This window comes from Balaenoptera physalus, assembly GCF_965194825.1.
Source record: "Balaenoptera physalus genome assembly, chromosome: 7".
Taxonomy (NCBI): domain Eukaryota; kingdom Metazoa; phylum Chordata; class Mammalia; order Artiodactyla; family Balaenopteridae; genus Balaenoptera; species Balaenoptera physalus.
Genome location: NC_138886.1, coordinates 49346543 through 49373352, shown reverse-complemented (window position 1 = coordinate 49373352; position 26810 = coordinate 49346543). Strand labels below are relative to the sequence as shown.

The window sequence follows — 26810 nt, the reverse complement described above, 5'->3', positions numbered from 1 at the left end:
TGGTGGGCAGGTCCACGTCTGGTGGTGTGTTTTGGGCTGTCTGTGGCCTTATGATTTTAGGCAGCCTGTCTGCTAATGGATGAGGTTGTGTTCCTGTCTTGCTAGTTGTTTGGCATGGGGTGTCCAGCACTGTAGCTTGCTGGTCGTTGAGTGGAGCTGGGTCTTGGTGTTGAGATGGAAATCTCTGGGAGATTTCTGCCATTTGATATTACGTGGAGCTGGGAGGTCTCTTGTGGACCAGTGTCCTGAACTTGGCTCTCCCACCTCAGAGGCACAGCCCTGATGTCTGGCTGGAGCACCATGAGCCTGTCATCCACACGGCTCAGAATAAAAGGGAGAAACAAAAGAAAGAAAGAAGAAGATAATATAAAATAAATAAAATAAAGTAAAATAAAATAAAGTTATTAAAATAAAAAATATAATAATTTAAAAAAATTTTTTAAGTAATAAAAAATAAAAGAAAGAAAAAAGAGAGCAACCAAACCAAAAAACAAATCCACCAATGATAATACTAAAAACTATACAAAAAAAAGGACAGATAGAACCCTAGGACAAATGGTAAAAGCAAAGCTATACATACAAAATCACACACAGAAGCATACACATACACACTCACAAAAAGAGAAAAATGGAAAAATATATATATATTGTTGCTCCCAAAGTCCACCTCCTCAATTTGGGATGATTCGTTGTCTATTCAGGTATTCCACAGATGCAGGGTACATCAAGTTGATTGTGGAGATTTAATCCGCTGCTCCTGAGGCTGCTGGGAGAAATTTCCCTTTCTCTTCTTTGTTCGCACAGCTCCCAGGGTTCAGCTTTGGATTTGCCCCCCCCCCCGCCCCCCTCATGTAGCTTGACTGAGGGCGTCTGTCCTTCGCTCAGACAGGACAGGGTTAAAGGAGCAGCTGATTCGGGGGCTCTGGCTCACTCAGGCCAGGGGGAGGGAGGGGTACGGATGCGGGGCGAGCCTGCGGCGGCAGAGGCCGGCGTGACATTGCAGCAGCCTGAGGCGCGCCGTGCGTTCTCCCGGGGAAGTTGTCCCCGGATCACGGGACCCTGGCAGTGGCGAGCTGCACAGGCTCCTGGGAGGGGTGGTGTGGATAGTGACCTGTGCTTGCGCACAGGCTTCTTGGTGGCGGCAGCAGCAGCCTTAGCGTCTAATGCCCGTCTCTGGGGTCCGCACTGATAGCCGCGGCTCGTGCCCGTCTCTGGAGCTCGTTTAAGCGGCGCTCTGAATTCCCTCTCCTCGCGCACCGTGAAACAAAGAGGGAAGAAAAAGTTTCTTGTCTCTTTGGCAGCTCCAGACTTTTACCCGGACTCCCTCCCGGCTAGCTGTGGCGCACTAGCCCCCTTCAGGCTGTGTTCACGCCGCCAACCCCAGTCCTCTCCCTGCTATCCGACCGAAGCCCGAGCCTCAGCTCCCAGCCCCGCCCGCCCCGGCGGGTGAGCAGACAAGCCTCTCGGGCTGGTGAGTGCTGGTCGGCCCTGATCCTCTGTGCGGGAATCTCTGCGCTTTGCCCTCCGCACCCCTGTGGCTGCGCTCTCCTCCGTGGCTCCGAAGCTTCCCCCCTCTGCCACCCGCAGTCTCCGCCCGCGAAGGGGCTTCCTAGTGTGTGGAAACCCTTCCTCCTTCACGGCTCCCTCACAGAGGTGCAGGTCCTGTCCCTATTCTTTGTCTCTGTTTTTTCTTTTTTCTTTTGCCCTACCCAGGTACATGGGGAGTTTCTTGCCTTTGGGGAGGTCTGAGGTCTTCTGCCAGCGTTCAGCAGGTGTTCTGTAAGAGTTGTTCCACATGTAGATGTATTTCTGATATATTTGTGGAGAGGAAGGTGATCTCCACATCTTACTCTTCCGCCATCTTGAAGCTCCTCTCTATTTGTAGACTTTCTGATCCGTGTCAGGTGGTACTTCATTTTAGTTTTGATTTGCTTTTCTCTAATAATTAGTGATGTTGAACATCTTTTCATGTGCCTACTGGCCATCTGTATGTTTCTTTGGAGAAATGTCCTTTTAGGTCTTCTGCCCAGTTTTTGATTGGGTTGTTTGGGTTTTTTGTTGTTATTGAGTTGTATGAGTTGTTTGTATATTTTGGAAATTAAGTCCTTGTCAGTCTCATTGTTTGCAAATATTTTCTCCCATTCTGTAGGTTGTCTTTTTATTTTGTTTATGGTTTCCTTTGCTGTGCAAAAGCTTGTAAGTTTGATTAGGTCCCATTTGTTTATTGAAATGATTATTTTTAATAAAGTAAGAGAAAAAAACAACTCACCAAAAACATTATCAATTTTTTCTAGAATAGCAATTTTATTAGTGGCAGTCCAGGGAAAGGCACCATCCCTGATGTCAGTATCTTCTCATTCTTTCTTAATTTTCTAAAAGCTCTTCAAAATGTGCCACATTCCTTCTAGTTCAATTTGGCTCTAATATGACCACAAGATGTAATCTGACCACAAGCAAGGATAAGAAATAGTTCCAGCTTAGGTGCCAGTTCAGATTAATTGGTAGTGGTTACATGGAACACTGTATTTAGAAAGATTCTGAGGCTATATCCAGGCTGAGCAAAAAAAAAAAAATGTAGTGATTAATTAAGAAAATCTGTCTTGAGATTGGCAGTAGTAGTGGAGGTGGGTAGCTCTTGAGCTAGTTATTTGATCTAAGAAAATGCATTATTCTGCTGAGCGGATGCAAAATCACTTGGGTGGATAAATCTTTGAATGGATTGTAATACAGCTAATAGGCATATCCATACAGCATGACCTAAGAGCGATTTTGAGGTCTGTAATTTGCATGCAAAATCTGAATAATTTGAAACAGCCAATATTTATGGCCAAGATGTCAAAATCACTCAATAAATAGCATTAACTTTCATACTGTATAACATCATGGTATTTAAAATAATACATTTTATATACTGTGTGCTCTCAAAGGTTTTTAACATAAGAGCATTAGCATATGCTTATAATAAAATCTGATATAATAAAAGATTATGTCAAGAAAGATTTTTTATGGCATTCACTGAAAAATCAAGATAATCACCAGTAGATGTACTCATTGAGCCTACTATAACACACATTTACTTAAGTTTGAGTTCTACCTCCAAGTAAAACTATTTCCTCCCTCCTTTGCATGTTATCAGTACTTACATGCCTGACCTTTCTTTGATAGATAAGAAATGTCCTGAGAATGAGTCCTATTTCTCTGTCAGATGTGTAAATCAGTGGTTCTCAAATTGTGACCCACAGACCAGCAGCATCGGCATTACCTGGAACTTTTCAGAAATGCGGTCTGTTAGATGTGCAGCATCACCCCAGACCTACTGGATCGGAAACTCTAGGAGTGGGCCCAGAAATCTGGGTTTGAACAAGCCCTCCAGGTGACTCTGGGCTCAAGTTTGAGAGCCTCTGCTGTGAGTTTGTCCCTTCTAGAATGGGGAAAGGAAGGAGGGAGAGAAATTGGGCAAGTGTCCCAGGGAGAAGTGGGCCTCGTATGGCAACCAAGTTGGCATGCAATGTAAACATCCATAGGACACAGCACGGACTTTCTTTGTTTCTTTCCTCTTTTATATCCCATGTACCAACCCTCTACTTCCTCAGAAAAGGTTTGAAGTGCTCTCAGGATCTCCATCAATTCCCATCTCCACCCCACCCCACTACCAGTCTGCTTAGAGTCCCTTCTTTTGGGGTAGTAGCAGAGTGGGACAAGGAGGATGGTGCTTATTCATTCCCTCATGTCACAGTGAAGCAACATTATGTTTCAAAAAAGGGTTGGCATCAAGAACCCCAGCTTAGTTAGTGCTTCAAAACCCAACAAACCCCACAGCTAGTAAGTATATGTGAAGCACTTAGAGCAGCACCTGGTTCATAATGAGTGTTCGCTGTACCTAAGAGGTAATGGTGTTGCTGGTGATTACCGCAAGGGCCAGGTTTATCCACAGAGGGTGCCTGAGTTGGCATCTAGAAGCAGTTGTATTTGCACCCAGTGGGTGGTTGCTATGTTGAGAAGACTGCCAGCTGGAGATAGACCTTGATCTTGAAAGCTTCCACAGGCAAGTGAGGCTCCTTGAAGACAACGCCCTAACTGTGCCTTAACTGTGAGGGTGGTCATCAGCTGAGCTGCCACTGGCCTGTCTGCACTTGCCACAGGATGGGGCTGGGATCAGCATTTGGGGCAACAAGTGTGAGAAGAGGGGCTGAAGAACATCAAGCAAAGAGGCCTTTTAGGGCCTTTCCAGTAAGAATTTAGTGTTGGGGAGCCCCAAATGCAAGGGGTAGGGTGGGTGGTCACATGACAGAAGACTGCATATTAGATGCTGGCCATGAATGTGGGAACCTCTGAGCAAGCATGAGGGTGCAGGTCAGAAAGGCAGAGGGTCCCCAAGACCCACAGGCAGATCAGATCACTGTTAAGGAAGCCAACGACCAGAGTTAGATTTGGAAGGCTCAAGTGAGAATTCTCAGTTCCAACCCCTTTTTTTGGTCATAGAAATGCTATTTTACAGCCTGCTGTAGCCAGCAGAGCACCCCTTGTCAATATTAGGAGGATGAGGGGAGAGGGGGCAGGAGGAGGGAGGAGGAGTGAAGAGAGGGAAAGGAAAGGAGGAGGGAGTGGAGAGGGATGGGAGAAAAGGGAAGGTGAAGACAGAAGGGAAGGGGAGGAAGGAGGGAGCGAGGAAGCGGACAAGGGAGGAGAGGGAAATAATGATTGCTGGCCCCAGTGTGTCTACTGATTTCCAAGCCCTGTCCTACATGTTTTGCATGTACTTTCTCACTTAGTTATCAGAACTATGAGATTCGGTCGTGGAAGAGTCTAGAGGAGGAGAGTCTTATGCCTAATGAACTTGCAATGAACTTTTTCTGCCTAGGCTCTAAGATCTAAGGTAACCAAATCAATTTAATCTACAATAATGAGGCAAGTCAAATGCAGATTGAGTCATTAGGGATGAGGGGAGCTATGGAAAGGGATGGGATCCACCAAGGCATTCTGACTCCAGCAGAGGAATGCTGCTCCTCCAGATTCTGAAGCCCCTTAGCCTGGGTTCTCAGACTCATATGCCTATGGGGACCAGGAAGATGAATGCAATGTGCTAAATGGGCCTGTTATAAGGTGATTAGAAGCAACAGATACTTGGCTTCAGTGTCAGAAGGTTACAGGGAGTAGTGGGGATTATGGCAAAATGGAGCCCACATTCCACCTCTGAAGAGGCAGCACTACTCAGCTCTGCATTGTTATTGTCATGTGTCATGTGAAAGTAGCCTCGGTGTTACTGGACCTTCTAATTTTTCACCAGAAGCAGAGACCCCATGTTCGGGCAACATTCAGTGGACCCACAAAATGCATCTGCAGGCAGTATCTGCCCTCAGATTTACTGGACCACAGTTGTGTATTTTCCTGAGTTGTGAGCAGAAGATTGATCTCTTCTCTGTGTCCCTTTCTCTTTCCAGGCCATTACATTTATGTGGACACCTCCTTTGCCAAGCAGGGGGAGAAAGCCGTGCTGCTGAGTTCTGATCTACGGGCTGAGGAATGGAGCTGCCTCCGATTGGTCTACCAGATAACCACGTCTTTGGGGTCTCCATCAGAGCCCAGCCGGCTGAACCTCTATGTGAGATTTGATGATGAAAGCTTTGATCGCTTGCTTTGGTCAGCCAAGGAACCTTCGGACAGCTGGCTCATAGCCAGCTTGGACTTGCAAAACAGTTCCAAGAAATTCAAGGTAGGTAGAATTTATGTGCAGGGCTTCTTATTTGGCATTATGCTATTCTAAGATCTTATGAAAACTTCTGCCATTGAAGTTAGTTATCTCCTGTGTTAGGCTGTGACATTTTATGGGAGCTGCATCATAGAAAAATATCAGTAGTGTAAATTAATATTTTGTTTATTCCTTAAAAGAGCTTCTTCCCAGATTTGTTTTGTGTGTATATAAGTGGGATTTCTGTAAGACTCTAAAAGGGGCTCAAACCAACCTCTTCAATGGGAATTTATTTTCCAGTGGGCTTTAGGGAACATTCTGATTTCTTATCATTTTGTTTCATCCTCCTAAGTTATGTGTGGTATGTGTTTATGTTGTCTTCCTAATGGTTTGTTTGCTATAAATTCTGATGTTCGGATTCCTCTTCAGAGATGGAAGTTGTTCCATCAGAAGTAATGGGAAAATAAGGTAGAGAAAGTAAGATAAAGTTGGATGTGGATTGGAGCAGGGAAGGAGGATGTAATCTGGACTCGGCCATGAAGTGTGATATTTAGTGAGAACATGTCATGGGGGACAAAGCGGAGCCTTCAAGAAAACGTTCTCCATTCCTAATCCCCTTTTCAATTCCCTATCCCATATCTCTTCTTCCTCAACAAGCTTTGAAATACAGTATTCTCCTACTTTCCCTGTCTGCTTGTGGTCCCTCCCATCAGGCAGCAGGGTGGATTAAGGGAAGGAGCATTGAAGGTCTGAGTTCCCTATTTCACAGCGTCCTCCGGACAGTATATCACACCCTAAATCTAGCAGCGTAGCTGTAAAATATTGGACTAAAATCACATAAGGAGAAGCAAATATTTTCAGAAGCAGGACCTACTGTGAACAGTGCTTGAAATCAGCCACATAAGTTGTTATGCTTCTCTCTGTTCTTTATGTAAAATTTTCAAATTTTCAGCAATATAGAAACTACAAGATGAGTTTTGAGCCTCTTCCACCTCATGCAGAAATCCCCCACCACTAGTCAAATGGCACTTCCTACCTCCTCCTGCAAGGGATTTTTTCTTTCCCCCCTCTGAGGCCTGTGCCTTCAGTTCCTGGCTAGTCTCAGAATGGATTTCCCCAGGGACACAAGCTCTCCTCTCCATCTGCAGCCAGCTGGTGCCACCACAAGCACCGGAGAAGGTCGTGGCTGCATTTACGATGGAAGCCAGCTGACTCTGAGCTCTTATTGGACACCTTGCTCACCTCAAAGTTCTGAGAATATGTGTATGAGCTTGTGTACACACATGCACACACACGCCTTCTTCCAGTAAAGTCCATCATGAGATTGGTATCCAATAGCAATGAGCTGAGACAAACAATCTCGTTTTGCCTTGAATCGCTGAACAGCTCCTGACAAGTAGCTGAAATACTGATAAAGGACACGTGGTGTTTTGAAGTCTAACTCCCTTCTCCCCCATGTGTTGTACAGATTTTAATAGAAGGCGTGCTAGGACATGGAAATACAGCCAGCATTGCAGTCTTTGAAATCAAGATGACAACTGGCTACTGTATTGGTAAGTGGGTTTCCTTTTCACTGCATCAGAACATGCATCTTTTTCTAAAATCTCCTGTTGCCAGAGGGAATTGAATCCATCCGAAAGGCAGGGCATTTTATAAATGACACCGTGTAGCGCATTTTGAATTTTGCATCACTTGAGTGTTGTATGATGTTTCTCTGTCTTTAGCAGAGGAAGGCTCGATAGAGTTTGCCTCAACTGCCTGGGTTGATGAAAGAAAAGTAGATGCAGCGACTGTAACCTGAGTTGCTGCCTTAAGCTCAACATATTCTAATAAACATGATATCCAGTTTGCTGCAAATTCAGCTTTTTGTAGCATTTGCCAGAAAGTAGGCATCCTGTTACCTCTGTATTACCTCTTTCCTCACTTTCCTCCATTTCTCTCTTACACACCATTGCTCTGTCTTTATAATCACAGTTGTCACTTAGATTCCACTTGAGCAGGGTTGGTAGGTGCCTCTTCTGTGCCAGCTTCTGAGAGGGCATCAAAAGCAGACATACTCTATGTCCTGAGGTCACTCACCTTCCATTTGCCTCCTACTGAAGCTGTTTCTGTATATGACAAATTCTGCTGGAGAAGGACAAGCCGTGCTGTGGAGGTGTAGGGAGGAGGGGAGAAAATCGGACAGGACTGAATCCAGGAGATGCATTTGAGCCGTAGTTTCAAGAAGGAGTAGAATTTAGTCAGGTGGAGGAGCAGGGTAGGAAGGAAAGCGCTCTTTCTGGGCAGACCCTATAGTGGGTGGACAGCACAGAGTGTGTCCAGGCAAAGGCGAGAGGCTGGGTAGTGTTTGAAGTGAGAATCAGCACTGTTAAGGGAGTCTGTTAAGGAAGAGTCTGGAGCCCAGCTGTGGAGCTTGGGTTCCAGGATTATGTGGTTGGGAGGCGTTAAAAGTCAGTCATCAGGGGAGGGGCCTGCAGCTGCGTTTTCAGATGATGACTCTGGCTGCCGCATGGAAAATGCGTTGGAAACAAGGAAAATAGGTCAGAGATAGGAAAACCCTTAGGAAGTGACTGTGACATTACAGAGGGGACATACGAGGGTCTGAAATTGGGGTTGGCAGTGGAATGGGATAAAGGTGGTAGATTTGAGAGATTTTTCAGCACAGACAGTACTTGGAGGCTGAATGGCTGTGGAAAGGAAAGAGGCAAGAGAGTCAAGGGCAGTTCTGAAAGAAAACCGACCTAGATTGCGACCATTTTCTGAAGATACAGTGAGTTAAGACTGTATCTTCCTTGGAGCTCCTTAGTGGCGGCTGCGGGGATCTAAACACCCCACAGACTTGAGTCGGACCTACCTAGTGGAGCGCCACCTGCTGGCCTAGTCAATGCACTGCGCCCCTCAGCCTCTGTTTCATTACCGGCAAAATGGGGATAAAATATTTCCCTCGTAGGATTGTTGTGGGGACTAATAAGATCGGGGATGTGAAGGTGATTGTCACAGTGCTTGGCACTCAAAAATGTTAATTTCCTTTCTCCAAATCACTTGATGGCTTCTAGTTTGTTTAAAACACAAAAGGAGCGCTGATATTTTTTCTTGTTGAACTGTATGATCATACTCTCACCTTACCTTTCTTTCTGTGCACTCTTTTTGCTTCCCTTGTTTCGTCATCTGTAAAATGAGGTTAATAATAGCACATACCTTGTAGGGTTGTTTTGAGGATTAGATAATTTAATTTGTATAAAGTGCTCAGAATACTGCCTGGCACATTGAGGAATATTTTGCTTTTTCTTTTACTCTGCGGCAGCCTTTGGCACCGACTCTTGGGCATGGATTAGAGGATGCTGTAGTGGAAAAGTTGAAAATGAAAATCTTAAAAATGTTCAATGCTTGTTAATGCAAAAGCACACTGATAACTGTATCAGTCAGGACCCTGGCAGGAAAGTGGAAACAGAGTACATTCAACCTGAGCAATTTGAGGAAAACTCACTAAAGGGACTACAAAGGTGTGGGTGGGTGAAGGAAACCAGTCAAAGCTAGTGCAGTAATCCAGGACTAGTCAGAGTGATGTCCCATGAGCCATCAATATCTTTAGGTCTGAAGGGGCAAGGGAGAAGGGGTTACCAGAACATGGAGACAGTAGCTGTACGGTCCCTCAATAGAGGGACACAGCCAACCCCTGGCAACCTGGCAGAGAGGGAGCTGGAGGAATAAACACCCCCAACCTTGCTCTCCTCCTACCTTCCATTGGTTGAATCCAATGAGAAGCCAGAAGGCAGGGAAGTCCATACAAGGCCGTACACGTCAACCTCTGGAGAATGGAGCAGCGTGGAAGAAAGGTGGGTGGGACTGGAGGGGCCAATAAGAGATGACCAGCACAATCACACTTCATATTTTTAATTGATAATTATGGGGGTCAATGAAAGAACTGGCTTGTGAGTTTCTTGTTCCCCCTAAAGGAGTCTGTTGACTGGGAACAATTTATCCATGCAAACATGTCAGTGCTACTGAAAAGGGGAAAGAGAGTCTCTTTGTCTTCTCTTTTTTTCTCCACTCAGGAGCTGCAGTAGGACCCAGTGCCTAAGATATTCCTGTCCCGACTACGCTGACCAGGTTCTTGTTTATAAGCAAAGCAGATGATTTTAGCATCTAGGAAACACGCCCCTTAGCCCTTAGCTTAGTACCTTATCTACTATCAAGAGAGAAGGGGATGGGGGAATGGGCTACCAGAAAGGTGGTGGATAAACTTCCTGGAGCTAAAAGCATAGCTCTAAATAGTGCTTTGACACAGAGTTGGCTGATTGACCGAGCACTAACCATGTGCCTGGCACTGTGCTGGCAGCTGTCCACACTTACCACAGCCCTGTGCAGGGGTGTGTCCCCCTATTTCTCATATGAACAAATAGAGGCTAGGAGAGGTCACACTGCAAGCCACACGGCAAGTAGGCAGAAGGGCCACAATCCAAAGAAGCAATGATGAATTACAATCTCAGTTCATTACAGGATCTCTCTTCTTGACCGACATTGTCCAGGGGTCCTGGTACGAAGATCCCAGTGGTCAAAGGGAGTGAGAAACATATCTGAGTATCTAATAGCAAACTGCAGTGAGCCTGGGTGTACCCAGGCATAACTACATCTACATGAAGTCTGTTTTTATTTCTCTCTTGCCAGAATGTGACTTTGAAGAAAATCATCTCTGTGGCTTTGTGAACCGCTGGAACCCCAACGTGAACTGGTTTGTTGGAGGAGGAAGCATTCGGAACTCCCACTCCATTCTCCCGCAGGATCACACCTTCAAGAGTGAACTGGGTGAGCTGGGGACAAATGGAGTCCTTGTTCCAGGATAACTGTTTCTGCCATCTCTCTCTACATTGACCTGACTGTGGCTTGTCGACAGAGAAGGAGACAGAGAGAGGAGGGTGAGTAGGGACCGAGAGCCCTGGTGGAAGAGAAGAGTAAGCCGTGAGATAGAGGCAAACTGCAGACACGAGCTCTGTAACTAAGGAGAAGGCCACCCAGATAACGGCTTTTCTTCCCCTGTGACCTGGTCTTGCTATTTTCACATTTCCATATTATGCTTTACTTTCTTCTCTGTTTGCTGTTCAACATTTCTTATTTCTAAAGACAAGGCTGGAATAATCCTAGGTTACTTTTCACTAAAAATAGATGGAGTGATGGGAATAAGTTTTTAAGAACTTCCCTGGTGGCAGGGAGGGGAGCCAATAGTACTGATGGTCAGTCCTGAATGCGGTGAGCAATAGGGCCCCCTAGTGGCCAAGCGGGCTGGTTCTCTGCAGGGAAAATAGAGAGGAGAGGTTATCGGTGAGCGGTTGGCTGGAGGAGAAAGTCCCCACAGAGGGAGACAGGACAAGGGCTTGCCTCCTTGTGAGTTATGGCAGCTCTCACCTGGACCTCGGTAGGCTTCATAAAAGCCTAGGTCTCCCTACAGTTGCAAAACATTCCAGTCATCAACTTCAAGTTCTTGTTGACCAGCGAGAAGATTCTGGTGGCTGGCTTTCCATCAAGGACGGAATAGGAATGTTGGTTCTGCTGCAAACAGTAACATTTTCCCTATCAGCCCTTTGCCATGCAGATATTGAGGTGACCTGCTCAGTCACAATCAATTGCTGATGATGACAGTGTGTCCCCTTCAGCCGCCTGAAGACATGGCAACTTTTTATGGTTCTTTGCTTCATTCCTCATTCACTGTAGTTTCTCTTCATGTGACTATTTTTAACCACGTCTCCAACTTTTTTTAAGTGTACATCCTATGGCTTATCTTGGCTTTGGACAGTCTTCATTCTGTCCTTATTGTTCTCTTTGCTCCTGTTCTGTCTCCTTTATATCCAGAGTCTCAGATTCAGTTTCCCAAAGGGGCCAGGCAGATGGTATAAAGAGAGTGACATATGGGCTGGGTGAGGACGGCGGCAAACTAGAGATTATGGACCACGTACAAAGAGTACTCAACTTCAATTAGTTGCCGCCATGCGAGAATGCAAGCCCAGGGAACCAGGTCTTTCGATTTTGCAAGATAATCAGCAAGTCATGGGCTTTATGTGAAATTTCCCTGATTTTTAACTTGGTGAATATTCTCTTAAAAAACACCACAAGGCCAACCAAACACATCTTCAGGTCAGACCCAGTTAGCCAACTTCTACTTTGCAACCTTTTTTGTAAGTTCCTTTTCTTTTTTAACATGCCCAGGCTTCTTAGAACAACATATTTATAAGTAACCATATATAAGAAAGGTTGGAATCTCCTGTGGCTTACCTGTTTAAGACAAAGCCAACTTTGGATCTAGCATTTTCACTCATTCGACACTGTATTAGGTATGATTGGAAAAATGACGATTAAAATGACAGGTCCTCTATGGCCCCTGCCCGGTTTCAAGGAACATACATTTGAGAAAGAGGAAAAGATTTCTACCACAAATGGATGTAAGACAAAGTAGTATGTGTCGAGTGCTTCCAAAAAAAAAAGAAAGGTGCTTGGTATTCAGCGACAAGAGGGCTCACTTACTGTTTGGATGTTCTAGAAGACATGATGCGAGAAGCCAAGTGTATTTGAAGGATGTGCATGATTTGGACAGGCAGAGACAAGAGAGGCAGGAGCCATTATGCCTCTGGCAAGGGGTAGCAGCTGAGAGAGAGAGATGAGTGAGAAAGCAGTGTGGGGGCAGTTCTAAAGGGCTTTGAATGCCAGGAAAGAGATTTTAACTTTATTCCATTGATGATGGGAGGCCATTGGAGGTCTTTGAGAAGAGAGTGTTGCAATCACAGCAGTGTGTTAGTTTGATTAACCAGATGGTGATTGTCTCAGTAGATATAGGACTGAAAGGTAGAACAAGAGAACGAAAAATGCCCCAGAAACCATTTCTTTAGATACATCTATGGTCACTTACATAAGGAATTGAAATTAGAAAAAGACCAAAAAAGTATTCATTTCCTTCTTTTAAAAGTAAGGTTTAGCACTCTTGGAGATGACGAAAGATTTGGGTTTCCATATGTATATCCATATTTTGGTCCTAAAGACACACAGCCCATCTCTACTTGTGGCCATTGTAGGAACCACACGTCTAATGAGTGTTATGTGTAGAGTGAATGATAAGCTGTTATGACAGATTAATCCATGAATCTGAATGAGTATTTTAAATGACAGTTGGGTTAACTCAAAACAATAAAATGTTACTACCTCTTGAAACCTTTGTTTAAATGAATAAAACAACTAACAATGTCTTGGGGTTTCAAAAAGAAATGCCAGATGACATTTTCTTAATTTATGGAAGTAGGCTGATTTTGAGATTGTTTTTCTGCCATATTTTAAAATTCTAGAGCAAGGAATAGAGAGAATCTTGAAAGACTAATGCATTAAAATTGCAATAATCCTTGGTGTCATTATCACAGAGGTACAAGCTTCAGTGTTAGATAACTCTTCCCAAATTACTTAAAAATTAGTTCCAAAGTCAGATCCTCTGGGTAACCAATGTCATGACCTAATAATTACTTGTTCAGTGCATCATTTTTCATTCTCAATGATGGCAAGGACCAGGTGGCTTGGAGAACACGTATTTCTTGGGAGAGACAGCAGACCTGTGGACTAGTGTCAAATCATCCACTTGACTATGTTACCTGAGTATCATCTATTCTTTGAAGAATGCATCACCACTAGTTCTTCCTCACTCTCATTTGTGAGCACAGAACATTCTGACCATATTTGCATCAACAAGAGATAGAGAAGGAGGACTAGGCTAGAAATCAGAAGGCTTGTGCTCCAGACCCAGTTAGTTATCAGAGCCCTGTATTACTTTGAGTGATCAGCAGACATTTGGTCCTGTCTAGAACGTCCAGTAAGACATTTGGTCCATGCCATAAGGTCCTTGAAATTTGGTCCTCTCCAAAACATCCATAAGCATATTTGGTCCATGCCAAATGGTTTTGGACAGGATCAAATATCAAGGACCTTTGGCATCTACCAAATGTCTTATGGACCAGATATCTTATGGATGTTTTGGACAGGATCAAATATCAAGGACCTTTTGGCATGGACTAAATGTCTTATGGACATTTTGGATAGGACCAAATGTCCTGCAAGGCTTTGGGCAATCCCTTAACTTCTCAGGGTCTCCATTGACCTGTTTGCAAATAAGGAATTTGAATTCCATGATCCCTAAGATGGCTTTGAGTTCTAATATTTTACTATTCTCTCTTTACCTAATACTGTACATCAAAATCTCCAAATTCACCACCCATTGAAATCTATTTCAAAAGTGCTTTCAAAAAGCAATCTACAGATTCAATGCAATCCCTATCAAACTGCCAATGGCATTCTTCACGGAATTAGAACAAAAAATTTTACAATTCATATGGAAACACAAAAGACCCTGAATAGCCAAAGCAATCTTGAAAAAGAAAAACGGAGTTGGAGGAATCAGGCTCCTCAACTTCAAACTATACCACAAAGCTACAGTAATCAAGACAGTATGGTACTGGCCCAAAAACAGAAATGTAGATCAGTAGTACAAGATAGAATGCCCAGAGATAAACCCAAGCACTATGGGCACCTAATTTACGACAAAGGAGATGAGAACATACAATGGAGAAAAGACAGCCTCTTCAATAAGTGGTGCTGGGAAAACTGGATAGCTACATGTAAAAGAATGAAATTAGAACACCACCTAACACCATACACAAAAATAAAGTCAAAATGGATTAAAGACTTAAATGTAAGACCAGACACTATAAAACTTAGAGGAAAACATAGGAAAAACACTCTTTGACATAAACCACAGCAAGATCTTTTTTGACCCACCTCCTAGAGTAATGGAAACAAAAACAAATGGGACTTAATTAAACTTAAAAGCTTTTGCACAGCAAAGGAAACCATAAACAAGACAAAAAGACAACTCTCAGAATGGGAGAAAATATTTGCAAATGAATCAACAGACAAAGGATTAATCTCCAAAATATACAAACAGCTCATGGAGCTCAATATCAAAAAAACAAACAATCCAGTTAAAAAATGGGCGGAAGACCTAAATAGACATTTCACCAAGGAAGACATACAGATGGCCAAGAGGCATATTGAAAGATGCTCAACGTCACTAATTATTAGAGAACTGCAAATCAAAACTACAATGAGGTATCACCTCACGCCGGTCAGAATGGTCTTTATAAAAAAACCTAGAAACAATAAATGCTGGAAAGGGTGTGGTGAAAAGGGAACCCTCCTGCACTGTTGGTGGGAATGTAAATTGATACAACCAGTATGGAAAACAGTACGGAAGTTCCTTAAAAAACTAAAAACAGAACTACCGTATGACCCAGCAATCCCACTACTGGGCATATACCCTGAGAAAACCATAATTCAAAAAGAGACATGTACCACAATGTTCATTGCAGCTCTATTTACAATAGCCAGGACATGGAACCAACCTAAATGTCCATCGACAGATGAATGGATAAAGAAGATGTGGCACATATATACAATGGAATATTACTCAGCCATAAAAAGAAATGAAATTGAGTTATCTGTAGTGAGGTGGATGGACCTAGAGTCTGTCATACAGAGTGAAGTAAGTCAGAAAGAGAAAAACAAATACCGTATGCTAACGCATGTATATGGAATCTAAAAAAAAAAAAAAAATGGTACTGATGAACCTAGTTGCAGGGCAGGAATAAAGAGGTAGACATAGAAAATGGACTTGAGGACATGGGGTGGGAGGGCGAAGCTGGGGCGAAGTGAGAGTAGCATCGACATATATACACTACCAAATGGAAAATAGTTGGCTGGTGGGAAGCAGCAGCATAGCACAGGGAGATCGGCTCGGTGCTTTGCAATGACCTAGAGAGGTGGGATAGGGAGGATGGGAGGGAGGCTCAAGAGGGAGGAGATATGGGGACATGTGTATGCATGTGGCTGATTCACTTTGTTGTGCAACAGAAACTAACACAGTATTGTGAAGCAATTATACTCCAATAGAGATCTATTTAAAAAAAAAAAAGTGCTTTGGGTCCCTCCTGAGTACATATAAATACATTGCATTTGGCATTAGAAAAAAGAAAAAGGAGGACTAAAGGGACTAAGGAATGGGAAAAAGAGGACCTGGCCTTTCTAATATCTCGACCAGGAGATTTTCTAATATCTATATCAAGATATAGGCATGATGACATGGTCATCCCTGAGGAGCACAAAGACTTGGTAGTAGGGTGTATCACCCCTGCTGTAGGCACTCGCCTCTCTTCTCTCCCCTCCCTCCCTCCATCCCATCTCCTCCTCTCCATCTTTTCTGTCTTTTCTCTTCTTCCTTGGCTATTCTAAAACACCTGCCAAAGGCAGGCAGCTTTGCCCTCTAGCATTGTTTAGACCCCTGACATCAATACCAAGGCCTAAAGAAGTCGTTGACCCTGAGCCTGAAGGGAAGGAATCTAGGAAGACTTTCATCTCCCTTCCAGCAAAGCATCTGATTATAGTCAGCCTAGTCAGAGCCTGAACATCAGAATGAGGCTTCTTCATTGATCACTCATTCATTCATTCAACAAACACATAATAAGCACGCTTTATAGGTCAGGTATTCTTGCATATCCTGGTGATACAAAAACTGTCACTGACCTCAAAGAGATCACAGGAACCAATTCTTCCAAAGTGCTATTCCCTAGAATACCAGTACTTGAGTATAAGAGTCTTTATAGGAGAGAAGAAGGGCTATATATGTGATCAAATAAACTGTGGAAACCCGGAACTAGAGAAAGCTAAACAGATTTATTTCAGGACTTCTCAGTGCCTTTAATATAGTTTTGTGTTAATGTATATTACAGCATTTCTCAAAATGTTCAAATACTGAAATGCTAAGTAAACATGCATAGTGATGTATGATCAATAGAGGTATGAAATAAATGATATGGGATCATAGAGAAGTGAAAGACCACCTTGGTTTTGGGGTTCAGGGGAGGCTTTCTATAGGAAGTCATGTCAGAACTGGAATTTGGCCTGATGGATAAGGAGAAGACAAGTGTAGCATATGCAGAGGTGTACAGGCATGAGAGTGGATGGTTCCTTTGATGTCTGGGGAGTATTTGAGAATGCCAGCATGGAAGATGATGGCAGAGTAGGCCCTAGATCCTAGGTTATGTTTCTGCTTAGGATCAGCAGGAATCTTGAATACTTACCTTCCACTCACTTCTTCCAGCTCTTCTCTGCTATTTCACTTCGACTTCTCTTCAACTTTTGGAGTGAGGTTTTGCCCAATCAATAGCCAAAGAGCCTTCTCATTCCCACCCAATACACACACACACACACACACACACACACACACACACACACACACACACACACACACACACTCTCTCTCTCTCTCTCTCTCTCTCTCTCTCTCTCTCTCTCTCTCTCTCTCTCTCTCTCTCTCCCTCTCTCTCTCTCTCTCTCTCTCTCTCTCTCTCATTCATACTCCTCACACGTAGACTCCTTTGTAAGACTTCCCCCTGCATAGGATGGGGCTAAAAAAGATAGGTTCTAAAAATTCTAAAATGTTTTACTTGAAAAGCTCTGTGCTCGTATGACTCAAAGGTTTGACCAAGATCACTCTTGGGGGAAAAAAAAAACCTCCAATGCTCTAAACAAGAGAGAGGTTGCCTTCTTATTACATTTGCCTTCTACCAGGTATATTGATTTTCCCTGAGCTCCATCAGTTTGGGTGGCAAAGGAAAGATTAAATGGTTCAGCTGTCTGCCTGCAGCAGCAGATTTGGCTCTATATAAACTCATCTCCTGTTCATTCGTTTCCTGGAAGCAGCTTATGCTTTTGCTTTCAGGTTAAAACTGGAGAAACAAACAGCAGGGGTGAGGGAAGCTGTGTGCCTGCTCAGAAACTTCAGAGCTGCAGAGCTGCCGAAGGAAGTCTTCCCCGGAGGCTCTGGCTTATGTGTTATAGAAAAGGGAACGGTGAATGTAATATCTGAAAAATATTATGTGTATATAAGTTTTCCTTCATTTGGTTATGTGTTTTTAACAGCCCCAAACAGCGAGTCAGAGTTTTCAAATGAGCACTGTGTCTCCAAATTCCTGTCTTATGGTGGAAATGACTACCGCAGTAAGATTGTGGTGGCATACTGAAGGGGATGCGATATTATGTTACTTTTTCTTACTCAGTTTGAATCCATCACATATGGATTTTTTTTCCTTTGTTAATATTTTATGAAGTGAAACAAAATCCTTCAGGGGGTAACCTACTGACAGCTCAGATCATGACTGTCTCCTACCTGCCTTAGCAAAAAGAAGATAATTGCTGGAAAGATAATGAGGGAAATCTGTTTCTTTGCTGAGCTTTTAAAAATCAGGTCTGCATATGGTGCCACCGTAGAAGGAGCTGAACAAAGTTTCAAAATGTAAAATAAGGTCAGAACTGTTTTATTCCATCAAAGACCATGAGATGGATGGATCATCTTTCCATAACTCATGACATTCTTTTCCCATTTCGGTTTGGATTGAGTTCAAGCATCATCTTAACAGCACCTGTTCATTCTCTCTCTGCATTGATCCATTTGGTTCATTGCATAAGCACCCAGTAGGGGAGCAGCTTTATTAATTTTCTTACCATTGCCTTTGTGCAAGCTCTGCTGGATCTCCTTTCTCTGTCCTCGGGTGACTTTACCATGGCTTTCCAGGCACTTTCAAGTATTAACAAATAGCTTCATTTTTAAGGATTAAGTTCAGTCAAGTCAAAACTCCAATTTCTCATCCAATTCAAATTTTCCCCCAGACCAGACCACAGAGCAGCATCAGAGAAGGGATTGGGCTTTATTTCTTCATACTTCTTCCCTTTGCTCTTTTCTTCCTCTTTCCCCACTCACATTGCTGCTTCTAATTCCTCCAGGGTTGGGAAAGGTAGGATGCGGGTGGAACAGAAATGGAAGGGAAGGAGACAAAAGGTTGTATGTGACCAGTGCTGTTTAATCTGGAGTCGATGCCCTTCACACTGCAGGTGGCCAGATGCTGGCCATTTCTCTCACAGCCAGTGACAAAAATGATGCACTCTCTGCCTGGCCATCTATGAATCCCCCTTAGTGCCTGTCACTAGGTACACCATACCAGCACCTTTCTTTCTTTTTTTTTTTTTTTAACATCACCAGCCCCTTTCTGTTGGGGTTAACACCCTGCATGCAGTCCCTTTGAGAAGAGTTGTTTAAGGCGCTCTAGCCCAGCTACCTTCTGAGTTGCCCACTTAGGCTTAGGGAAAACTCAAATCTTTGCCCCATCAACCTCTAGGAGTACAGCTCACTGGCAACAAAAATCCTTTCTCTCCCTTCTGCCCTCACAGGCCCCTACAACCTCTAGCTGCATGCAGTCAAGAGTCAGGCCCCAGCCTCTGTACCCCACAAACTCCAGTTACCACTGATCAAATTCTCCCATTAACTCTGCCACACTCCTCTCAAGGCCCAAGGCAGTCACAGAACCCAGGAACTTGCAAGCATGGGTGGGGATGAAATTAGATGGTAGTTTCCCTCCCCCATCCTCTCTACAAGTGGTTCCCTGAAGCCCCCTCCCTTGGATCAAGGTAAGAAAGGGGAAGCAATCTCCTCCCGTTCCCTTGGGGGGGCCAAAAGGAAACACATGGCAGGTGAGCTCTGTGACAACTCTCTTCAAAGGAAGTCTTTCTCCAATCTCTCTGATCCGTCCTTGGCCTTCTCATATATACAGGCTGGCAGGGGGTGGTGGTGAGATGGGCTATTCTGGTAGAGCTGGCTTAGATTCCAGGTCTGCCACAAGGTAGCACATCCAACAGGGATGGTCTAACACCACTCTGTAGAAAGTAGAGGGACTTGTCCCCCATCGTTCTTGGCACTGAGGTCTTAGCAGAAACTAGGAGAAGTTCCACTTCAATCTGACTCTACTATAGAGTCAGACTCTATCATGGTAAAACTTACCCAAACCCTTAGAACTAAAGGTTCAGCAGATGACTGTCAGATCCGTAGACTGGAGAGCGGGCATGATAACTTGCTGTCTTTGGGTGCTGTCTCCTCACGATGGCAGCAGACCAGCTGGCATACGTTCCTTCAAGTTTTCTCCCTTACCCGGGAGACAGCTTGTCCAGACAACCGCGACACAGATGCAGACGTCGCAACTGGAGCACAAATGTGGCCAACGGGACCAAATCATAGATGAGTCAGAGGACGCCATTGGCATCACAGCCAAGCCAAGGGCAATCTCTGTGGAATGCTGGTTAGCCAGACTGTTTGAAAATAAAAGTTCAGGAGCTGCCCTCAAAGTTCTTTTCCTAATTCAAGGGAAAATGGCTGACTACCAGTGGGCCACTGATTCCACAACAAAAGTTGAGCTAGTACAGAGGACTGCTGCAAGAAAGGAAGAAAGTCCTCTTCAGAAGCAAGTGTACATGTGCCGTTATCGCAGGCATTATGCCAGAGGGGCCTGAGCTTTGGCTGGCATCACCGAGAGTTTTGATCTTTCAACAGGATCCCCAAAGATTTGGTTGATTTTAGGATCCTTTCCACCTAAGATCTATCTATACCTAGTTTCATCTACTCAGACTTAAAGGATCTGATAAAAGTTGCTTCTTCTAGAGATTCTGCCGGCTCTAGAACCCTGGACCAGATAGGAAGGTTGGCCTCATTGAGCTGGGCAGGAAAATTCTCATAATATCAGACACTAGACGTAATTTCCCAAGGACTCCAGGCTACCTTCTTCATTCCCCTTGGAAGGGTACACAAAACAGTGCCTGCACACTCCCCCCAACCATTGGCTCCTCTTCCTCAGAGCAGATTGTACCCAATGACACACACTCAGCCTGGGCTGGTGGTCATTTCTCTGGCCCAGCCCCCTGGGGCAGACACCTGGTGATTTCTGAATCATCCCCACCCTTTCAACTGAGATAATAAACTTCTGATGAGCTACCTTTTATGTCTTAGTGAAAAACAGTCTTACTCAGTCAGTAAATAATACCCAACTTGGCAACAAATGAATGATGGAGAGGAAAGGGAGGGGCAACAGAATGTGGTCTAGTCTAGTGGTTCCATATGAGACTTGGTGTCAGCAGTCCTGGTCTGATTCCCAGCAGGCTCTCTGACTCACTTTGAGCAGGTCACATTGTGTTTGCTGTTTTTTTGCATCAGGAATGGGATTGTGGCTCACTTGGCCTAGTGTCTTGTGCATGGGCACAAGGCACTTAACTGTAAATTCAGGGGTTAAAATATTGTCCACCCAGGAGGTGAGTGAGTAGCCTTTAAAGAACACTGTCAGATATCTGTCAACCGTGAGGAAGATACATTCATAATGGGAAGGAGTGTGAGACATTGCTCCTAAACAGAGTTATCGTGTACCCCGGAAGTAGAATGAATAACTTCTAGTGGATTTGTGAGGTCTCCTAGATCTACTGAGAGTCTCGTGGAGCCTTTGGAGGTGCCCCTCACTCTGGGTAGACTGATTTCCTGCTTCATGGCTGTGGCAGTTTGGGTCCTTCGAGAAGCAGACACTAAGCTGGGATTAGGTGGAAAGAGACTTATTGAGGGAAATGGCTGGGAAGCGTAAGTGGGGAGAGAGCTGGAGGAGCTGGGGCCCAGGACCATGTGTCCATTAGGCAGAGAAGTCCCAGTGCCTAGGAGACCTGACATTTTTAGGAATCCATGAGCATGTTTTAATTTGATTTATTTTAAAATCAGAGGGAAAAAATGAATGTCATAATAACAAATATTATAATAGGTCCGGCCTAGATCATATTCATCTTTATATGAATGCAATTATAAAATATAATTTTAATATATTTTGTGGAGAAAGGGGTCCGGAGCAGCAAAAGCGCCTAGGACCCCAACAGAAGTCCTAACGCGGCCTGGGTGGGGAGAGCCTTCAGCACAGGATGGAAGGCTAACACCTGTGAAAGAGGGCGGCCAGGCCGATGGGGAGTTGCCGAAGAGCCCCTGTCAGGCAGAATGGCCTTGCCCTGGTACCCCTGCTCTGCTTGGTCATCAGCCAAGGACAGCCCGGTGTGGCATGGCCTTGGCACCCATTGCTGTTATGGATCCAAAGGTGAAGCAGCTGGACACTGAATGAAGAGTACGTCAGGAGCCCGCCAGCATGGCCCTGCAGTGACGTATCAAGGAAGCAAAGCATGACAGCTCCTCTACCCTGTCTCCCTGGCTGGATATCTTGGAAAGAGATTGTTTCACCGGTTAGACAAATTACAAAGGGCATAAAAACCTGCTCTCTGCCTTTGACACTCACATGCGTTCTCAGTGAGCAAAGGCGTGTTACAGGGCTAGCTGGTCACACGCGTTCTGCATTAGTCAGGGCTACCTGGCCACCAGCAGTGCTTTAGAGGACACCCAAGCTTAGGAGGGGGGTTCATGGCCCTGCTTCCTTATCAGAGTTTCTTGGATTCTGCTCAGCGTGACATTCTGATTCTTCCTTTAAAATCCCTCCCCAGGGGTGGCCAATTGGGAGCCCATCAGCTGTTTCCAGTCTTGCAGATATGTTTATTTGGCACACACAAAATTTAAAAAATTATGGTGGGAGGTGTTATGGGTTGAATTATATTTCCTCAAAATTCATATGTTGAAGTCCTAACCCACAGAAATTCAGAATGTGACCTATTTGGAAATGTGGTCATTACAGATGTAATTGGTTAAGATGAGGTCATACTAAAGTAGGGTGGGCCCCAAGTCCAATATGACTGGTGTCTTTATAAAAAGGGGAAATTTGGACACAGAAAGATACATGCGTAGAAAGGAGAATACCATGTGAACATGAAGACAGAGATCAATCCGTCAGTGTCAAAGAGTGCCAATGCCAAAGAAGCTAGGAGAGAGAGGCATAGAATAGGGTCTCCCTCACAGTCATCAGAGGGAACTAATTTTTCTCATACATTGACCTTGGACTTCTAGCCTCCTGAAGTGTGGAACAACAAGTCTCTTTAGTTTCAGCCACTCAGTTTGTGGTGCTCTGTTATGGTAACCCTAGCAAACTAATAGAGGTATCATTTTTAAATGAATGGATTTGCCAGAAAAATCTGGATTTTGAGTTTCAATGGGAAAAGCTTGCAGCACCTGGCTGGATGTCAGGGCATCAGCTGGAAGTAGAGGGATGGGGTCTCAGGGAGGAACACAGGTCCATGCACGGGGCTGGCGCCCCTTACCACCAGCTGGTTGTTGCAGCCCGAGGATATGGACCCAGCACTATCAGATTTTCTGATTTTTTCAGAGAAGCCTAATTTCTGCTTCTCATTGCTGGTAAAATGTGATTTCCAATGTTGGCAGCTAATTCATCACTCTATTTTCTCCCTGACCCACTCCACTTCAATCATATACTTGATCTGGCTGGTTGCTCTGATCATCTGAGTTTGTGATTTCTGTTTATTCACAGTTGCACGGCTTGGCAAGATGATCAGACAATTCTCTTTAAGCAAGGGAGATTTTTTAGAGGGGTTGCACAATTTGCTACCAGGAGAAAATGAGCTTTAATTTATCCACCTTTCCCCTCTGCCATGTTGCAGTGAGGATCTTTCTGAGACCATGTATGTGTTTTGAATCACCATTTGTTGAGGGCCTACTACATACTAGGCAGTGTGCTAGATGCAAAGTAAGTCTCCAGTGTGTGAATGCATATATTCTTCCTAATATCCTTACTGCTATTTTGCTGAGGATAAAAGGAATGATTATAAACCTGTCACCATGTAATAAAAGCAAAGACATTAAGCTGTAATTGTTCTGAGCTTGTAAATAGAAAGGCCTTTCTATCAAAGCTACATTGCTATTACTTCTCTGTCACTGCAGCTCAAATAAATTTAGACAAAATTGCTGGCAATAATAGTACCATACTGGGGAAAGCATGGTACTAAGAACATTAATGGCATTGCTTTACTTCATTATAATCATGTTAGAAAATTACAATGTGCCAGGCACATGCTAACCACTTCACATACATAATCTCATTTAATACTCAGATCAACCGTATGAGAGAAATATTTGATTCTTATTCTAGAGATCAGGAAATTGAAGCCCAGAGATATTCAGTGACTTACTCAAAGTCCCAGGGATGGTAAGATATAGAGCAGGATTCGAAGTCAGTTCTTTTAATGTCCAATCCAAGCTCTCCCCATTCTGCCTCACAGTTTCTCTCTTTCACCAAAATGCCTCTAATGCAGTCAGCCTTTGGGTCCGGAGCCCACCAAAGCCTTGCCACGAGTGGGGTCCCAAGTTCAACTTCCCAAATCCTAACCCTGTCAACAGTGTTGACTGACCTACATGTTCTATTAAAGAGGTACAAATTGTCATCTAGTTTGAATTCATATTAGTTTCACTCAAAGAACACACAGCGACATTTTGTGTACTTGGGAAAGATGTACAGGAGGGTCACTGCGATTTTAAGAACAGATGGTATGTTTGGTATGCTCTTAGAAACCGTACAACTCAAAGAAGGCTTGTTGGAGGGGGACTTCTGGGGTAATGTCCTGCTTTTTTTTTTCACAGCTGTGTTCAGCTTGTAAAAATTCAAACACTTTACAGATGACACATCGACATTTCTATATGTATGTTTTACTTCAATCAGAATTAAGGGGAAGAAAAAGAATGGTGCTTATCTTGTATTAAGCAGAGCACAGTGAACTCCACTATTTATCTCCAAGCTGCAATATTCATCAACCCGTGGCCAAACTTCTTTCCTCAATAACTCATTCGCTTCCTCTCCTCCACTCCCACTGGATTATTTGGAAGTAAATCCCAGATCATGTAGTTGTATCTGAGAATCCGCCCGCCTGTCTTAGGCTGTCTTCTCTGTGTGATTTCAGGCCACTACATGTATGTGGACTCGGTTTACGTCAAGCACTACCAGGAGGTGGCACAGCTAATCTCCCCAATGACCACGGCCCCCATGTCTGGCTGCTTGTTGTTTTATTACCAACTCCAGCAGGGGAATGACAACGTCTTCTCCGTGTATTCGAGGGATGCGGCCGGCCTGTATGAGGAGATCTGGAAAACGGGCAATCCAGGAAATGCTGACTGGAACCTCGCTGAGGTGGAGTTCAGCGCCCCGTACCCCATGGAGGTAGGTGTGCCAGGTGTGCCCTGGTCTGGCCGCTCTACAGGGATGCCACCCACACCCAGGCTTGGAATTCAAGAGATACTGCAGTCTCACACTCATTCTTTCTTTTCCGCTGTGTCTCAGACTTAATCTTCCTTTTCCCTTCCTTGGCCTTTTCCACTTTTCTCCCTTCCTCTTTATTCCCTCTGCCTTCCTCCTTTATCACTTCATTTTCTAGAAAGAGTATTCTTTAATAAGGACAACTATGGGAAAGCCAGCCAACCAACTAGATTTCCTGGGCACACTCTCCCTCTGAACCTTGCACCATGGTCATGTGAGTTCAGAAGAGGAGATCAGTGAAACGCCTTCTACGTGAAATTCCCTCTTGAACTTCCATTCCTGACAGCAACAGAAGGTTTCCCTTACTTGAGGGAATACGCTCTCTAAATTAAAAAAAAAAAAAAAGACTTATTTTCTTCTTTTCTCCTTTACAGTATAAATAATGTCATAAAAGTCAGAAATAAACTTACGATTGTGGCCCTAATTTGAAACAAGCCTTGGGGGCCTATAAAGTTTTTTAACTTTTTATGGTTTAAAACTCTTTATAGCTACATGAGTGGTAAATGTCCAGTGCAGAAGAATTAGAAAATTCAGAGAGGCAAATCAAACGAAAACACCCTATGCCAGCCCTGCAAAGATAAGAGCTACTAACATTTTGGTGTTTATCCGTGCAGACCTGCAGACCTGTTTTCAAAGCACATATATTAATACATATCTATGTATGTGTCTGTTGGATGGTCCAGTACTGATGACCATTCAACAAAGTAGATGAAATTCTCCCCATATTACAGATGAAAGAGGAGGAGATGGAGAGTGCAAGAAGTCTGACGTTTTGTTCTGGGTCACACTGCTGGTGCGTGCCAGGGCACTGAGAAAAGTTCCTACATTAAATCTGACCTAAATTTGAAGCAAGAGGGCCAGCTCTGTCCGGGGACCCCTAGGACCTCTAGAGTCAGTGGGTGCAACATTGTGGTTGCAGATCTGGAGCTCTAAGGAGAGTCTTAGTTCCCACGGGTTTTAACGTCTCCTGCTTTCGCTTTGCGCTTTTTGCAGTATCTTCCCTAGTTCCGTTTAGAGTGCAAAAGAAGCCGATTATCCTCTGGCTGCTTTTCAGTGGTGCCATCTGCTCACCTGATGTGGAGCTCCAGTGAGTGTTGGGCTTCAGTCTCAGTTTCGGATGCGTCCTGCCCAGTGCCTGCCACTCCCCTTCCCTCTTCCCATCCCCCTCCTTCCCCCAAACAGCCCCAGAGAGGGGCCTGTCGCAGTATGTGTGCTATTTCCTTTCCCAAAGTCTAACCAGGGCTTGATTGGCTCTTGCAGCCCAGTGGAAAATTTTCTGTGAGTTTGGGTTACAAGGAGGAAAAGAAATACACATACTGCTTCAGAAAATTTTCCTTCAATTAAAGTTAATGAGTCACACGCACAGTGAAGGCATTGTCTTCTCAAATTCCTTTCATCCAACCGTAAACTCTGGGGCAATGTTTATAGGAGTGAGACTTTGCTGAATTTTCTTTTTAATCAATGCTTGAAAAGTTACAATGTCTGTTTACTGCTTAAGTTCCCTACTAAACTTCAATACCTATCCTTTTGGGTCACACGTGTGTGATTTTGCCCTAGCAGTCGGGACTCATTACGCCGGGATTATTTGCTCTTGGTAATTGCGGCGGGGGAGGGGGGGGGGGAAGAAACTTATCCTGTGGAAATCAGCGAATTTAAGGTCCCCATATTCTCAAATGAATTTTTAAAAGGAAAACAAACATTTGAGACCCTCATTCTGAACAAGAGAGAACATAATGGCACAGAGGCTGTGATTTGCAAATTATGATCGGAAGTATTCTTATTCCCCCTTACTGTTCAGTAAGATCACATTCTGTCGTTGGCTTTGTCAGCTGGCACCTTGAAAACGAAATGTCACAGACCTGTGTTGAGTCTGTAAACTTAATTAGCCCCTCCTCATTCGTCCACATCTGTTTCCTTGGTTCTCAGCCCTTCCTGTATTGCCAGAGACAAGCTTCCAGGGCCCCTCTTAGATTTTGCAGAGGCCA

General features: G+C 44.2%; 1 protein-coding gene across 5 annotated transcripts in view; it reads left to right on the top strand.

Annotated features, from left to right (window-relative positions):
• The window catches only part of MAMDC2 (MAM domain containing 2), a 168686-nt gene that overhangs the window by 75543 nt on the left and 66333 nt on the right, over nucleotides 1-26810 (top strand). For all 5 annotated transcript variants that reach the window (XM_082470975.1, XM_082470977.1, XM_082470978.1 and 2 more), the window contains exons 4-7: nucleotides 5442-5713; nucleotides 7158-7242; nucleotides 10358-10495; nucleotides 24473-24729. In XM_082470975.1, the coding sequence (XP_082327101.1) occupies nucleotides 5442-5713; nucleotides 7158-7242; nucleotides 10358-10495; nucleotides 24473-24729 (752 nt within the window). The remainder of the gene's footprint in view (nucleotides 1-5441; nucleotides 5714-7157; nucleotides 7243-10357; nucleotides 10496-24472; nucleotides 24730-26810) is intronic.